Source organism: Artemia franciscana, chromosome 1 (assembly GCF_032884065.1).
Source record: "Artemia franciscana chromosome 1, ASM3288406v1, whole genome shotgun sequence".
In the NCBI taxonomy this organism is placed as follows: Eukaryota; Metazoa; Arthropoda; class Branchiopoda; order Anostraca; family Artemiidae; genus Artemia; species Artemia franciscana.
This window is the reverse complement of record NC_088863.1, coordinates 18,158,166-18,174,294: the sequence shown is the minus strand read 5'-3', so window position 1 is coordinate 18,174,294 and position 16,129 is coordinate 18,158,166. Positions and strand designations below refer to the sequence as shown.

Below are 16,129 nucleotides of genomic sequence, written 5' to 3'. Positions count from 1 at the left end.
TAACCCTGAAAAATGAAAAAAACTGTAGCCTAAAATTTCAATTTTACATCTCCCTCCATCCTAAAAATTTGTCTAAGAATGTACCATTTTTCGATTCTATCAACTCAGTGACCATCGACAGCAAGAGAGGTCTTGTCAAATTTCATCCAAATAAAATAGTTCTTTACCCAAATCATCAAGGGCTGTTTCAGTTGGTCACCAGCAAAAACGCACTCTGCCATATTCTAGCAGTTTGCATAAGCTAAGGAGGCCTGATTTCCTTATTACCCCCATTGGTCGTCAATGGTCCAACGATTGGTCGTCAATTTTGGATGACCGATCGTATATTATTACGTTACGCAATGGCAATGTGAAACGGCTATTCACCTGAAAAAGGCAAATAAAGACGCTACTTTACAAGTTCAACAACGCTACGAACAGATGGCATTATTTTCGTTGATTCTGTGATTTTAAAAATGAAAAGAAGATTCAGCTTATAGTGGGGTTTGTTTTGTTTCTGCTGAAAGAGGCTTGGCTTACTTTACCTTCAAATATTAAGTTATTCTGTTTGTGCCTTTTCACCTATTGATCTTGACGAAAGGTTATATTTTTTTACTGTCCTATAAATTTTATTTAGGTGAAACATACTCTAGGTCTCAGCAGTTTCTAATGATATAGGGGAGTCTAGTTGAGCAGTTAAAGAACACTTCAACAGTTAATTTATCTGTAAGATCTGGGTAAAAGTTCAGAGTAGTGGCTCTCCAGGCGGAGACATGCTGGAATAATAAGATATATTTTTAGGTTGCTAATGTTATGCTCTATTAGATAGGTCTGGGCTGAAACAATCTACTTTCTAGGCAGAGCAATAGAAATTTTATAATAATTCAGCCATTAACAAGTGGAATACCTATTGGGTATCTTACCCTACCTGTACAATCAGAGTTTCATCCTGAATCTAAATAAGACATTCATTTGTTGCAGAAATGAACATTGCTATTTCTCCCTCCCCCTCATGTACAAATACAAAGTATGTATAGCCAATATAATAAATTCTCACTATTTTGAAAACTGCTAAATCAATATGAAGAAAGGTATTAGCCTATTTACAGAGAAATCAGTGTATAGGCCTATATACAACTCAGGGTAAGCTAGGGCCTATATATTTGTACATTCAGGGAGATGAAGTAAAGTTCATTTCAGTCAATGTTCCTATTACCTAAACAATTGTTTAGGGTCATGAAACTATTGTTAATAGATACATTTTGACTTTTTGGAACTTTACCTTACCTTAAATTGCATTTGCCAGCAAGATAAGGTGGTAGATCCTCCTGTAGTTCTTGCTGGTGGTGAGTGATGTAATTATGTTGGCTTAGCTTCCCAGTCCAGCCTCCACTCAGCCCTTTCCCAGTCCCTGTTGACTCCAGCCTTGAAGGAGCGGGGAGTCTCAGCTTTGGATCTTTTCTCTCTTGCAAAATTACCACAAACTCACTGTTATAGAGTTATTATATATTCACACATTAGGGAGAGAGGGTAAAGCATAGCACATATTAAATACAGCAATGGTATTTGCTGTATGTAAGCATACATAAATATACATTGTAAAGCATAGCAACATGTATGCTATGCTTTACCCCTACCCCCTGATGTGCAAATATATAGCCCAAATTTGTATCTAAACTATTACAGATCTGTGATTTCAAATATCTGATCAATGAAAACAGAAATGATTGCAATTCTATGTGTAAATACAGGAGATTTGGGCCAGAATAACTCCATAACAGTGAGTATGCAGTAGTTTTGCAAGAGAGAAAAGATGTTTCAAAAGTCAAAATGCATCTATGAACAATAGTTTCCTGACCCTAAACAACTGTTCAGGGAATAGGAACATTGACCTTCATTTCCTATACAAATGTATATAATGTTTAGATTCAGGATGAAATTTTGATTCTAAAGGTAGATCTCATTAGTGAGTAAATTATGAAATTTACCAAATTTTGTGAGTTGATGCTATTAGGCTACTGATTGTCCTGGATATAGATTTAGTACAAAAAAAATAAAAAATCTACACTATAATGTACATTACATTTCTATTAATAATGTGTATTTGGTTAGCCTGTCTCCTTCAGAAGAGCCACTAAATCAAAATTTTACCTTATACTTCAATAGGCTTTGGTATATGATTATTTTTTGTTTATGCTTAAATTGAAAGAAAAAGTTTTCCTAGATTGCTGTCAGCAGATATGCAAAATGTTCCAAAGTGACCAGCAGCAAAACTTGACAAAATTCTAAAAGCTCTTGACAAATTCATCAATAGTGGAAGCACTAATATTGTTTGACAAGAATTGTCAACAAATTTTACTAGGTCATGAAAACTGCCAAGTAGCATGGCTACCAAGCTACTCTACTTTTTGCACATCAGGCTATCAGTTAATCCCAAATTGGCTAGTCTAAATCATATCCAGTATCAAGAATCTGTATTTTTAGAAGATACATTTTAATTGAAGTATTTATCTGAGATTATTGTCCATCCTGGAGGTATTACCTTAAGTGTGTAATCAGGTTTGGTATTTTAATCATATCCAACTGTAGCAATTTTAAATGCTCTGACAATCAACAATAATAAAAAAAAATCTATTTACATCATAGACAGAAATCATCATGGATAGGCTTCATGCAATCTAAGGGAAGTGTTGTGAAGCAGGTAATTATGTTAAATAGGTTTAGGATAGAAGAGTAGAATTTGCTTAATCAAGATGTTGAAAACAAGTTTTTCTAGATTATGATTAGCCCAGTCCCAAATTATCTACATTATATCCATGAGTAGCAATCTGCTGTTATCTTTATGAAAGATACATTTTAATCAAAGTATATATCCAAGATTAGGTACTGTCTGGGTGCTAGGGATGTATCCTACCTATGCTAGACCTATTCTGCAACAACAGTACTCTACTAATGTTTGACATTTTGGCATCCATATTCTCAGATTTTGTCAAAACTTGGTAGGTCAATCCTGTCTAGGCCTATGAATACTAATAACCCTCATTTGGTTATAGAAAGATGCTTAATCTTTCAGTTAAAAATTACTGCTATTTTATAAATAATTTTTGTTGGTCCTGTAACTGACATAGTTCTATCATAGTTTATTTGTTGGAATTTTTGTAAAGTTGCTTTAAAATTGATCCTGGTCAGGGATTATATAGGACATTCTTGTCATGGGGGGGGGATAATAAATAAAAATATTTGATAATTTGAATGTTAATTCCCTAGAAATTTTTAGAAATTCAAAGAAACCCTGAATGCACAAGTACCTTAATCCACCATTTTATTAAAATGCTTGTTTTTTAGTTCTACTAGGTTGTAATTGTTAGTATATTTGAATAAATGTATGTTAGGGTCATTAATAAATAAGGGCCATTTTTTGTTTGTTTTAGGTTTCATTTACTCTCTCATAGTGGTTTCTGTTTTGTTTCAGGTTTGAATTGGTATAATACTATGTCTGATCATTTTTGATTTGGACATTGCTCTATTTTTTTTAAACCTTTTATTTTTTTTGAAAATGTTCCAGCAAACAAAATGCCTTTACCCTTTTCATAGTTGAGTAAAGAACAAATCATATTTTGGAAGTCTTTACTCAAAATTCTGATAAAAATGTGATTTGATGTAATCATTTTCTAAATTTTATGCCAATGAATAATCTAGTGCATATATTTCACTTTTCCTCTGTCTAAGGGCGAATGGAATCAAGTTTACTCTTTTATATGTTAGCAATTAATGAACTCATAATGTCTCAAAAGGACTAGAAGACATTGAAAGTTGCAGAGCAAAAGTGACTTATGCACCCTTGGCCTCAGGATCCACAATACTTGCACAAGATAACATAGTTCTTTACTATTTTGTATACTGTGATAAGCAGAGTTAAAGTTTTTTATTGAAGAAATTGCTGCTCTGTACCTATCAATAATAAAACATGAAAACCCCTCATTGAATAGAAACAAAGAATTCACATATAACACTCATAGGTGCTGTTACTTGATGAAAATCCCTCAGTATGCATCAATTATGGTGCTTTTTCCATTTGAGCTTGTTCTGGTAAATTGTTGGCTATCTCTAAAGGGAAATGATAAGTTTTGAGATTTCATATGAAAAACAATTCTTTGAGAGATGTTTGACAGCAATGTCCATGTTTGAAAAGCTAATATTTTTTGAGTTGATTGAGAAATGCTATTTTGGCTGATATTGTCCAGTATTTTAGGCAATGCTGTCAGGTAAAATTTAAGCAGATCTACATCATGTTAGAAAACCAAGATTGTCAGTGCCAATTCTAAGATATCAAAACCATCATACCTTGATTTGTTCCTACTTTTCTAAGAATTGATGAGAGATGCACTATTGGGGAGTAATTATGGAAATATTTCTTTTTCCATGATGGGGCTATGGATACAACTGTATCCATAAGTTGATATAACCTGTTCTCTAATTGAATTTCGTGAGGGTGGGCTCTCAAATGTTGCTGAGATATAAGAACCTTCAAAATGCTTGTCTAGAGTGTTCAGATCAAACTCATCACAATTGCTACGTACCTCAATTGACATCTCTAGAAGTTGTATATTACTGCTGACAATCTTCTCTGAGTTGTTACTAAAAAAGCAAGAGGCATGGATTGGGCCTTACTGGAATATATATCAGCCAATGCAAGTGCTATGATCCAACCACTACAGAAGTAAGCCCGTTTGTGGGGATCTCATGATGAAGTTTCACTAGTCAATGCAAGGCATGCTTTGTCAGCAGTTGCATCTGTTATGGGTCTCATAAATGCCTATACAAAGTTGTTACAAAATTAATGTCCACCATGCCTGCCACCAATCTTTTTTCTGAGAGTTGCTTCCAAACCTGATTAGTTAACCAAATAGCTTATGGTAACAAACTGAAATTAAATAAAAAACTAATTTTTTCAACAAAAAATAAGGAGCAATACTAAAACTTGAAATGTGCAGAAATTATCCTGTATATAATGGTAAATCACCCTCCTCAATACCTTGCTCTTAACATTAATTTTAACTATTCCCTTGAATTATTTAAGAACAACTCCTGAAACACTTGAGCTGTCTAATTAGAATAAGGATATTATAAAAATACAAAAAAAAACTTTGGCATGAAGAGCAAAGTATTGAGGAAAGGTTATCCTCCTCATATACAGAATAGTTTCTATTCTTTTAAGTTTTAGTATTGTTCCTTACTTTCAGTTGAGACAAAAACATTTTTTTTTTATTTAATCATCAAAAGACTGAACCAATTCTTAGTGAAAAAAATGGACATGTTGCTGACTTGAATTTCCCAAAATAGCCAGTAGCTTATTTTTCTTTATCCTGAGTTTGAGTAACTCCAAATTAAAGTTTTTGTAATGTTTGTTCATATAATAGAACTTTTTTTGTGTTTTACTCAAAATTTGGAAAAAAGATTTGACAATGTAATCTTTAATTACAAATTTTGTTATTACATTTTGTCAAACCCAAAGTTTAATCTGAGCAAAAAACTGATCAGAAATATTGATAATCAACATATAGATTATTGAATGTTGAAGTTAAAAATATTGATATATCATTTATTCAAATTAACTCCCAACACTGGTTTAATATACATATACTGATGTTTATTCCTTGAAATTAAAAGCAAAGGCTTTTAAAATGTATTTGTTTTCTGTAAATTGCAAAATATGTTCTGGTCTTCAGAAGCCATGGGGGTTATCAGTCCTGCTCATGTTATCATTTTGAGTTTGACTTTGTTATTTATTGTAATTTCTGCTCATTTTGGGTTTCATTTATTTATTGGTGGTGATTTGTGATGGTTATATGCTTGTAAGATTATTTGACTTTATTTCTGCTCATTTTTATGGCACTTGGTATTAGCCAATTGACATATAGCAATCACAAATTCTGTCAGTTGGTCTGTCCTGGTTTTGCTATTTTAGGTACTTCCAGATAAGCTAGGACAATGAAATTTGGCAGGCGTATCAGGGACCGGACTAGATTAAATTAGAAATAGTCGTTTCCCCGATTTGACCATCTGTTGGGGGAATGGAGGGCTGTGTTACCATTTATGCCGCATTTCGCGGCATTACGCCGCGATTCTGAGAGAAATGCCGCATAAAATTTTAATCATGCCGCACGCCGCGATTATGCCGCGAAATGGCTTTTTATACCGCATTTGTTCCCGTATGTAAAATTTGTCCAACTTTAAGTTTCTTATCTTTCGCAAATGTCTTTGTTGCATAAAATGGGGATTTCAAAGTTTCGCAGAAGTCAACTACGGACCTTAATTAATGACCCGTCGGTTGGCAGCTTGTCCCCTGGGAGGCCAGTGTGTTCGAAGGGGGTTGAGTTATTTTTGCGGGTTTGACGAAACTTTGTCAGCTCAGCCCAATTGTTTTCATGCCAAGTGTTTTCAGAAGTGTTTAACACTTCTTCATTTCGATCAAACATTAGACAAAAATGGCCGCTGATGTAGATTAATTTTAGAATTATCTTTTTCAATCTCTTTTTTGTAAGTATATAATTTATATTTTAGTGTTATGAAGGAGTCAAAATAATCGAAGGTCTCTAATAGTGGTTTTACAGAAGGAAACATGCTAGAACAAAAAGATACTTAAAAGACATAACATAGTTTGAAGATAAAAGTATAATTTGCAAACTATATATCTGCTGCAGCATGTCTCCCTGTGGTTATAAACTGTGCTATTCCAGACATTTATGTGCTTTACTCGAAAAACTACATGCTCTGAACAAAACACTACAAATAAATAGTATAGCCTATTTGACTGTTCTTTAGCCTACCAAGATTAAAATGAGGACGATTGTACATTATAGCTTAAATTTCAATTTTTAAATTCTTGTTCTATGCTTTTAGCTTTGATAATGCAATTTCTACTATTTGAGCACTATTTCTACTGCAATTTCTACAAAACACTACAAATAAATAGTGTAGCCTATTTGACTGTTCTTTAGCCTACTAAGATTAAAATGAGGACGATTGTACATTATAGCTTAAATTTCAGTTTTTAAATTCTTGTTCTATGCTTTTAGCTTTGATAATGCAATTTCTACTATTTGAGCAAAATAGTAAAATTCTAGCTTTGCTATCTTAGAAAGGGGTTTGGTTAGGAGAATGAATAGCCATGTGAATCCTGGGCAAAAAACTTAGACCTACTCTGGGTAGGTATTTCCAAGCTTCCATGTTCACCCTCCTCTGATTTCTAAGTCTTCAAAATTTCCCTACTTGACAAGTCTATATCCATTGAAACTTTGAAAAAATAATTGTTGTTAAACAGAAGGAAACATGGTTGAACAAAAGATCTTTAAAAGACTGCTTTGAATGGGGAAGGGCTTTAGAAATTGCTAAGATCCAGAGTAATTATAAGTAGATATACGCATAATTTGCAAACTGTCTTTCCAACATATCTCCCTGTGGACATAAGCTGTTCTACTCCAGACCTTTGTGTGTTGCTGCTCTGTCTTTTGGTAGGAAGGAATTTCAAGTCTTTGCTCAAGTGGAGCAGCACAGATTCCTTGCTTTGGCTCCAACACACTGGTTGTCGTTTCAAAACTGTGCACGCCGTATTCTCGAACAGTGGGATACTCTCACGTTGTACTGGGACTTGTTGGTACTTGATGATCCCTCGCATGCTAATGATCATGTAAGAATGACACTAAACAACCCATACTCGAGGGTTATGATGTTTTTTTTTCGAGTACGTGTTGGGAGAGCTGAATGAGTTCAACACCACCTTCCAGTCTGAAAAACCTCTATTTCACCTCATGAAAACCCAGGTGGAAAAACTTCTTCGGACATTAGCCATGAACTTTATGAAGCCTTCATATGTTAGAACAGTCAACCCTTTTGACATCAATCCGCATGACGAAGTGAACTATCTTCCCGACGAAAATGTCTACATCGGCTACAAAGGGTACGATTTCCTCGTGGGGCTCGAAACGAGAGAAGTTACCAGTGGCTGTTTTGTAGCGGAAAGTCTCCGAATTCGTCGCTCCGCGAGGGATTTCTACGTCGAAGCTGTTCAACAAGTTCTTGACCGTTTTCCATTCTCTGAAAAGATTTACGAGCTGGTACACTTGCTTACCCCAAACTCTAGTTATGAACTGAAAGTTCCCAGTCTTCGTCAGTTCTTCGACTACTACGATTCTGCGCTTTGGAATAAAGCAAAGCTAGAGCAGGAATGGCGGTCTATACCGAGTGTAGCTCTACCTAGTACTATAGATCTCCCTGACGTAGATGACATGGACATTGTCGCTTACTGGCGCCACATCTTGCAAACGAAGTCACCAAATGGTAGTCGGATGCTCCCAAATGTTGGGAAAATGGTTCAGTACTTTTTCTCACTCCCTTTCTCTAACGTTATTGCCGAGCGTCTCTTCAGTTTGCTCAAGGAAGTGTAAACTGATAAGCCAAACCGACTGAGTGCAGTGACTCTTTCGGCAACACTGAAAACCAGGTGTGGCCTTAAGCGCAATTCTAAAGGAGGGCTTGACTTGGGCAAGTCAGTGCTAGAGCTAGAACTTGGACTAGTCAAGCGTGTACTCAAAGTGAAGGCTAGTGCCTCTTCTCGTGACTGTAACGTTTTGAACCAAAGCATTGTGTATGGTCTGGCCAAAGATATTGTTTGTGACACATGTGAACAGTCCGATTCCGATTAGTCTTGTCTGTTTGTCTTGTATTATTTATCTGAATGTTCCTTCTTGAAGCTTTTGATATTGATTTTCGTTAAACATTAATCGAAAAAGGTTGAGAATCTAGTTACCCATCAATTATTCTATTGGATAGGCTTGAAGGCCCAAGGGAAAATTGCTTTTAATTTCTTCACTACTCACTTCACATTTATACGGTTTTCCCACCGTGGACTTTCCCTGCTGTGGTACCTCTGCACTTTTACTTCTGTTGCGTGCTTGACAAAAACGATGAACGACAAATGTGTGTTCATGGACTGAGCTGACCATGCTTACCTTTGACCGCTGAAAAGAAGGATAGACAGCACGTGTTTTCTCAAATTTAGGACAGATCTTCACCACACTTCACTTGACACTGAATCAACATTCACATCAAAGCGAGATTTTTCACCCATTCTCTCTCAAAAATACAAAACACGGCTTTTCTGAGAATTTCGGGCATGCTGTGGTTTTTACCGCATTTTGGTTCAAGGATGCCGCGGAAATGCCGCTTTTTGCCGAGGCCAGTGCCGCGGAGCGATGCCGGTCGAGTGGCAACACTGGTGGGGGGGCCAGTTAATTTGGAAAAAATAGAAAAAATGAAGTATTTTTAACTTACAAATGGGTAATCGGATATTAATGAAATTTGATGTTTAGAAGGATATCGTGTCTCAGAGCTTTTATTTTAAATCGCGTCCAGATCTGGTGACATTGGGGGGAGTTGAGGGGTGGGGGAACCTAAAATCTTGGAAAACGCTTAGAGTGGAGGGATTGGGATAAAGCTTGGTGCGAAAAATAAGCAGAAGTCCTAGATACGTCATTGACATAACCGGAACGGATCTACTCTGTTTGGGGGAGATGGGGGGGGGGTTAATTCTGAAAAATCAGAAAAAGGTATTTTTAACTTATGCAGGAGTGATTGGATCTAAATGAAATTTGATGTTTGGAAGGATATTGTATCTCAGAGCTCTTATTTTAAATCCCGACTGGATCCGATGACATTGGGAGGAGTTAAGGGGGGGGCCTAAAATCTTGGAAAATGCTTAGAGTGGAGGGATTGGGATGAAACTTGGTGGGAAAAATAAGCACAAGTCCTAGATACGTGATTGACATAGCTAGAACGGATCCACTCTCTTTGGGGGAGCTGGGGGGTGTTAATTTGGAAAAATTAGAAAAATTTAGGTATTTTTAACTTAAGAACAGGAGACCAGATCTAAATGAAATTTGATATTTAGAAGGAAATCATGTCTCAGAGCTCTTATTTCAAATCATGGAAAACGCTTAGAGTGGAGAGATCAGGATGAAACTTGGCGGGTAGAATAAGCAAATATCATGGATACATGATTGACGTCACAGGACTGGATCTGCTCTTTTTGGGGGAGTTAGGGGGTGGGGCTTAGTGCTTTGGCGAGTTTGGTGCTTCTGGACATACTAGGACAATGAAAATTGATAGGTGTCTCAGGGAGCTGCACAAATTGACTTGATAAAGTCGTTTTCCCCCGATTTGACCATCTGGGGGGCTGAAGGGAGAAGAAAAATTGAGGTAATTTTTAACTTACAAGTGGGTGATCAGGTCTTAATAAATTTTGATATTTAGAAGGACCTTGTGACTCAGAGCTCTTATTTTAGATCCCAACCGCCATTAAGCCTCTGATTTCCTTTTAAATCAATCTATTGATTCTTAATTTGGCTAGAGCTCATACCATATGAGCTCTTGGCTCTTCCAACCTTGTCACAAGTGCCATATGAGCTCTTAGCTCTTGTTGGCTTATTTGAGCTCTTTACTTTTCTTTAAAAAACTTGGTTTTGTGAAAAAAGTTTCAAATCTATTCCTGTTTGTTTTTTATTGACTTAGTTGGGTCAATTACATAATTGTGGGGAATTGACATACCCATTATCACTAAAGACATAGCTGCTGGACCATTTTATTATGCTATACATAATGGCTGTCTCAAAATGTTGACTAGATGTGTTTGGAAAATAAATGGGCTTAGGAGAAGGGCTGATTGTCATCCAATCTATTTTTACTCTTAAAAGGAGGTCTAGAACTTTTAATTTTGAATCAAATTAAATCTTTTAAAAGTTTCAGTGATATTTCTAGCTATTATAGAGCAGTACTGCTAATGATATTGCTTATATACTCTTTTGAAAACCTGAATACATTTGGTTTTTTGTTTAATTGAAACTCCCCCTAAATGTTCCCTGAAAATTTCATCTTAATATCCTTGGTATCATGAGTTATAGTAACTGTTCTGGTAGTATTAATAGTGTGCACATAGTGCCTTCTGGCTATTTCAAAATCTGCCAGAACTTACCTTAAGGGTCTAGCTTATAATGTAAGCTATTCTTGAGATATTGCTTTGTCACTTTTTTGAAAATCCACATCCTCATACTGAGCAGTTTATCTTGGTATTTACTGTCCCTGATAATACTCCATTTCCAGATCCCCCAAGGTATGCAATTTCAAATGGCATAACGCCCATTAATGTAACAAATCTGATGTAGAAATCCAATTAAAGAAGATTAACCCAAATAAATCAACAGGACCAGATAGAGTACCCCCCCCCCCGGCTACTACTTGAGATGTATGCAGTATTGTTGTATCCTCTCACTCTACTTTTCTATAAGTCTCTTAGTACTAAATATATTCTACAATATTGGGAGGATGTTTATGTCACTGTACACAAAGGGGGAAATAGAAATGAAGCTGACAATTATTGACCCATTAGTCTTACCTCAGCAATTAGAAAACTACTCAAATGTATAGTCAATTCAGCCATTATGGTCCATTTAAACACTAATAATCTACTATCACCTAATTGACATGGATTTTGTCCCAATCAATCAGTTTACACTAACTTCATCAACAAATATAAGCATGTCTCAAAACTTTTGGATGAGGGATCTCCTATTGACATGTTATTACTGGATCTAGCCAAAGTATTTGATAAGGTTCGCCACAGGAGACTAAACTCTGTATAATGGGCATTTATGGTGATGTTGTCAACTGGATAGTGCAATTTCTTGCCAATAGCAAACATGTGGTAAGGGTATTTGGAGACAATGTATCACCCTTCTTCTTGGTATCAGCAGATGTAAAAAGTGGCGTACTCCAAGGAACAGTTTTGGGTCAAACTTTATTTAATATTTCTACCAACAATACACCTTCAATCATAGAGAATAAAATTTTACTGTATGCAGACGATTCCAAAATAATTGGTTCTGTTTGTTACCCTTAAAGTGCCAGAGCCATCCAGCCTGATCTTGATGCAATGTCAAATTGGGCAAAATCCTGGCAGCTTGAATTTAATATCCAGAAATGCAGTCATTCATTTTGGAGCAAGTAACCCTTTGTACCAGTATTTTATGGAAATCTAGCATTGGTTCAAAACAGCCACTCATATGTAGTCATTGTGAAAAAAGATCTGGGAGTCTTGGTTGATGATAAGCTCAAGTTTAATTTTCATACACAGTCTGTTGTAGCAGGTGCCATCCAAACTCTTGGTTTAATAAAAAGAACATTCTGCAGTAGATCTCCAGCTATGATCACCAAGCTCTTAAAGGGGCTGATCAGGCCAAAATTGGAATTTGGGATATGTGTCCCTAATCCAGTAAATAAAAGTGATATCTCAGTTCTAGAATCAGTGCAGCAACATGTAACCCAATGCATAAAGGGATTCCAACATCTTACATACCCTACCAGATTACATAAGCTCAAACAACCATCTCTCACATATAGAAGAGATGTAATAATGACATAAAAGTTAGTACGTGACTGGAGTGTGATCCCCAACTGTTCAAGATAGTCAGTTCACAGAGTACCAGAGACCACCCTTTTATTGCCTTTTGGTCAGATGATCTTCCCTTTAAGCATTTTCTGAAAGTTGAACTTAATACCCAAGTCAATTCTTATTGTACACTCTTTTGGGAATGTATATGCACATAGTGTCTTTTAATTTAGTTCAAATTTCCCTTCAATATTGTTAATGGAGTAGTGTGGTAATAGTAATGTTAGTGCTTGAAAAATTGTAGTGCTTTAGGAACTGACCAGGGTGGCAACCCCTGTACCACTTTATGAGCTGACTAGGGTTGCAATTCTGTTAGGGGGAGGGATCCTAACTCTGCTAAAAAGTATGAAGCCAGTATTTTTGTTAGAACTTAAAATGTGAGTGCACATGTGTCACAGTTTCTTGGCATTTATGCTGTAGCTTAAATTAACAAAAATTAAGGAAATTTTCCATATTCAGTGTTCATTTTTTACTCATGTCAATTTTTTTTTTCAGAAGTACTTCTCAAAAAGAATGCTGTAGCAGTTCAATACTGACATGATTCATCTGATTTTATTGGCTTTATCATTGGTCCAAGCTAAAGGTAGGGTGTAATGTATCATTTTGAAGCAAAGCTATACACTGATATCAATATAGAAACCCCATAAGATTCATGCAATAACCCACTCCTCAATGAAAAATTTATGCTAACAATGACATACAAAGCTACAACAAGAAAAAATTTCACTCAGTAAAAACAGAAAAAACAATAAAGCAGATATTTTGACAAGGGCCTCTTCCAAGCCATCTTAATTGCTAAAAAAAAATATGAAAGAAAAAAAAATTCAAAGCACCAAAAAAAAAAATGTAAAACTATTCTTTTTTAAGATAAAAAGAGCCATCTTATTAGATGAAAGGAAGGAAGGTACTAAATCAAACAATATGTAACAATTGTTCAAAATAATTTTGAGTGCAAATTCTTACCACAGCTGAAGATGCAGCCTCTCTGTTACTTTGTCTTGGATGAGACAAACTAATTAAAAGGTAAAGAGTATGGCACTTGTGGCAGTACTGATCTCTGTTCCCTTCATCCAGGAAGTGCAATGGAGGGAGTTGAAGGCCAACCATCCTGTGCTTTCATATACCCTTCATGTTTACCTTCCAAAAATTTCTCCTGGTATCCATTAAGTGCTGAGTTGACTTTGGTCAAGTTTTAAGAGTCTAGCCACTGACCCCTGTTCCAGAACCAAATAACTAGCAACAACAGGATCTGAACCCATGTCCTTACAGACAAAAGATTCCTAGTCTAGTGTGTTAACCATGGTTAGGACGCCTCATTAGTATTTTAATGTAAGAAGGAGTATAATAAATCTCTTATTAGGTTTCCTTAGATAGGGTTTATAAAAAAGGATAGAGGACCATAGAAAGCAGAAATCATTATGCTTTCGAACTTTAGAGATATGTCTATCTAAAGTTTATCCTCAGTCAATGTCTTTCTCCATACTTTTGACAGGTTCTGTAAATATAAAATTATTCTCATGAACCAAACATGCCACAAGCAATATTTGTTTTGATTTGTTTTGTCTATCCTAGAATTTAAAAATTCCTCAATATTAAAACAGTCTATAAGGTAAAAAGAAAGATTATATTTGCGTAAAAAAATTTTTAAGTTCATTGCCAAGTCTGAAATTTTTCTTCTGGTTTATATGGTTGCCTTAAGAGTGGGGCTGTGAGTTCATTTTTGTCTTTACTTTGTCTTTTCTATAACCTAGTCCTCTATTTAATTGATTTATTTTTGTACATACATGAAGATTCCTCCCCCCCCCCTTAGGGAAGAGAGGAGTGAAACCATACATTTTGAGGGTTTTGACCCCTACAAGACATATTTCTAAAGATACACACTTCTTTTACACGAATAGATAACTAAATTATTCACTTTTCTTGGTGTTTTTTTTTCAATGACATCCTTTGAGTCGTTTCTTGGTGAGACCCAAAGTCATGTGACCTCTTCGAGTGTCTAAAGTCACCCCAACCGGGGAGTGACCTCCAATACACATAGGGCATTTCCAGACATTTATTAATTAGTGCTTGTAATAGTTAATTTTAGATAATATTAACATTTAATTCAGATAATATACAAGCTAAATGTAACATTAAATAAATTTTATGGGAAATCAGGCCAAATCACAGCCAAATACAAAAGCTTTGCCTGCTCGCCCAGTTCTTCCTACTTAAACTGGTACAGGAAGTTTCATGATAATGTCTTTTACAGTCAGTTTCTGCAGAGTCTCTACCTTCAGGGAAGATGAACTTCCACCAGACTTGCATAGGTAGTTTATTTTTCCTACTCTGCCACTTATTTCTTCAATTTCACCAACTTAGTAGACAACAGAGTTGTGCTTCATTTCCTTTATAAATCTTACAAGACCAAGATTTCCATAAGATAATTCTTCATCAGTCTCAAACTTACTGATACTTCCACAACGTAAAGAATTGTCATCCGACTTGTCATTGAGCTGCATATATACGTCTGAAATGCTGTCTCTAGATTATTGAGCAATGAATGAAACTTTTGACTTTTTAGCAACTTTTTCTTTTTCTTAGCAAGCCTCAGCTCAGTCTCTGCTTCTAGAGCTCTTTTTTCTGGCGTTTCTGTCAGAATTCTACTTTTGCCTTTTCTATGGTTTTTGCGCGGACCCACATGCATTTTGCCTTTAGATATGGTCTGATGCTTTCAGGAGTTAGGGCCATAAGCAAGTTTGATGTTAACTGCCGTTGACCCATCATGACAGGAGATGAGTCACGAAATAAACCAGGGTAAGGATCATCCGTATTGGAAGGTTCTGGGACATTCTGTTCAGCTGGATCTGTGCGGTTTGTCACCTCAGCTTCCAGAAAATTGACTTCTGTGAACACACTCAGATTTAAAGCCCAAATTCCTACCTTCTCAAAACCAGCTGTGATGTTCTGAGGATTCAGCTTTTCCAGAAAGGGGTACTTGCACAACTTTGTTATTTCATGTATTGAAATTCTCTGACCAGGGCTTAACTGCATCCGATTGTCAAATGGCTCCCTGATTGCTTGCTTCAATGGTGCACACACTGAAACATTAGGAGGTTTGAAATTATAGAGCAATAGGGAGGAAAGATTAGGATGGGGCTGCGATTATTATTACCCAAGAAAACTACTTCTACTTAAATATGGCTTTCATGATTGTCAAACAAGAGTAAGATAGGGTCTTATTTTCTGGGTTTGATTTCCTTTAAAAAGTATTTCATGGAACGAAGGAAATTGTCCAAGGTCATCCATCCACTGCGATGGGCTAAACCAATGCATCCTGGTGGTCCATCTCGATACATTCTCTCTGGAGCTTTGACTTTTGAAAAAACAAACACTGGTGGATTTGTCTGACCAGTTGCAGAAACAAAGCATAGCATTGTGGTATTTTTCCCTCTTTTTACTGATATGGTCTGTGTCACCTGTTTTGCTCTCCTCTTAGCAATCACCTTTGGGGCCTGCACAACTGTGGGTACTCCTGTTTTGTTGTGGTTCCATATTCGGCCAGGTGGGAAATGATACTTGCTATACAACTCCTGGAGATTTCCAAAGAAGGCACTGATTATAACCACGTTAAGGTCGGCAGTACGAACCTGGCTTGTATTTTCGGAT

General features: G+C 36.1%; 1 protein-coding gene across 1 annotated transcript in view; it reads left to right on the top strand.

Moving 5' to 3' along the window:
* Nucleotides 1–447: 447 nt before the first annotated feature.
* Nucleotides 448–16,129, top strand: part of LOC136026501 (tyrosine-protein phosphatase 69D-like) — a gene marked incomplete at its 3' end in the record, with an annotated part of 106,048 nt that continues 90,366 nt past the window's right edge. The window contains 2 exon segments of the mRNA XM_065703128.1: nt 448–580; nt 12,977–13,064. Of these exon segments, the coding sequence (XP_065559200.1) occupies nt 13,019–13,064 (46 nt within the window).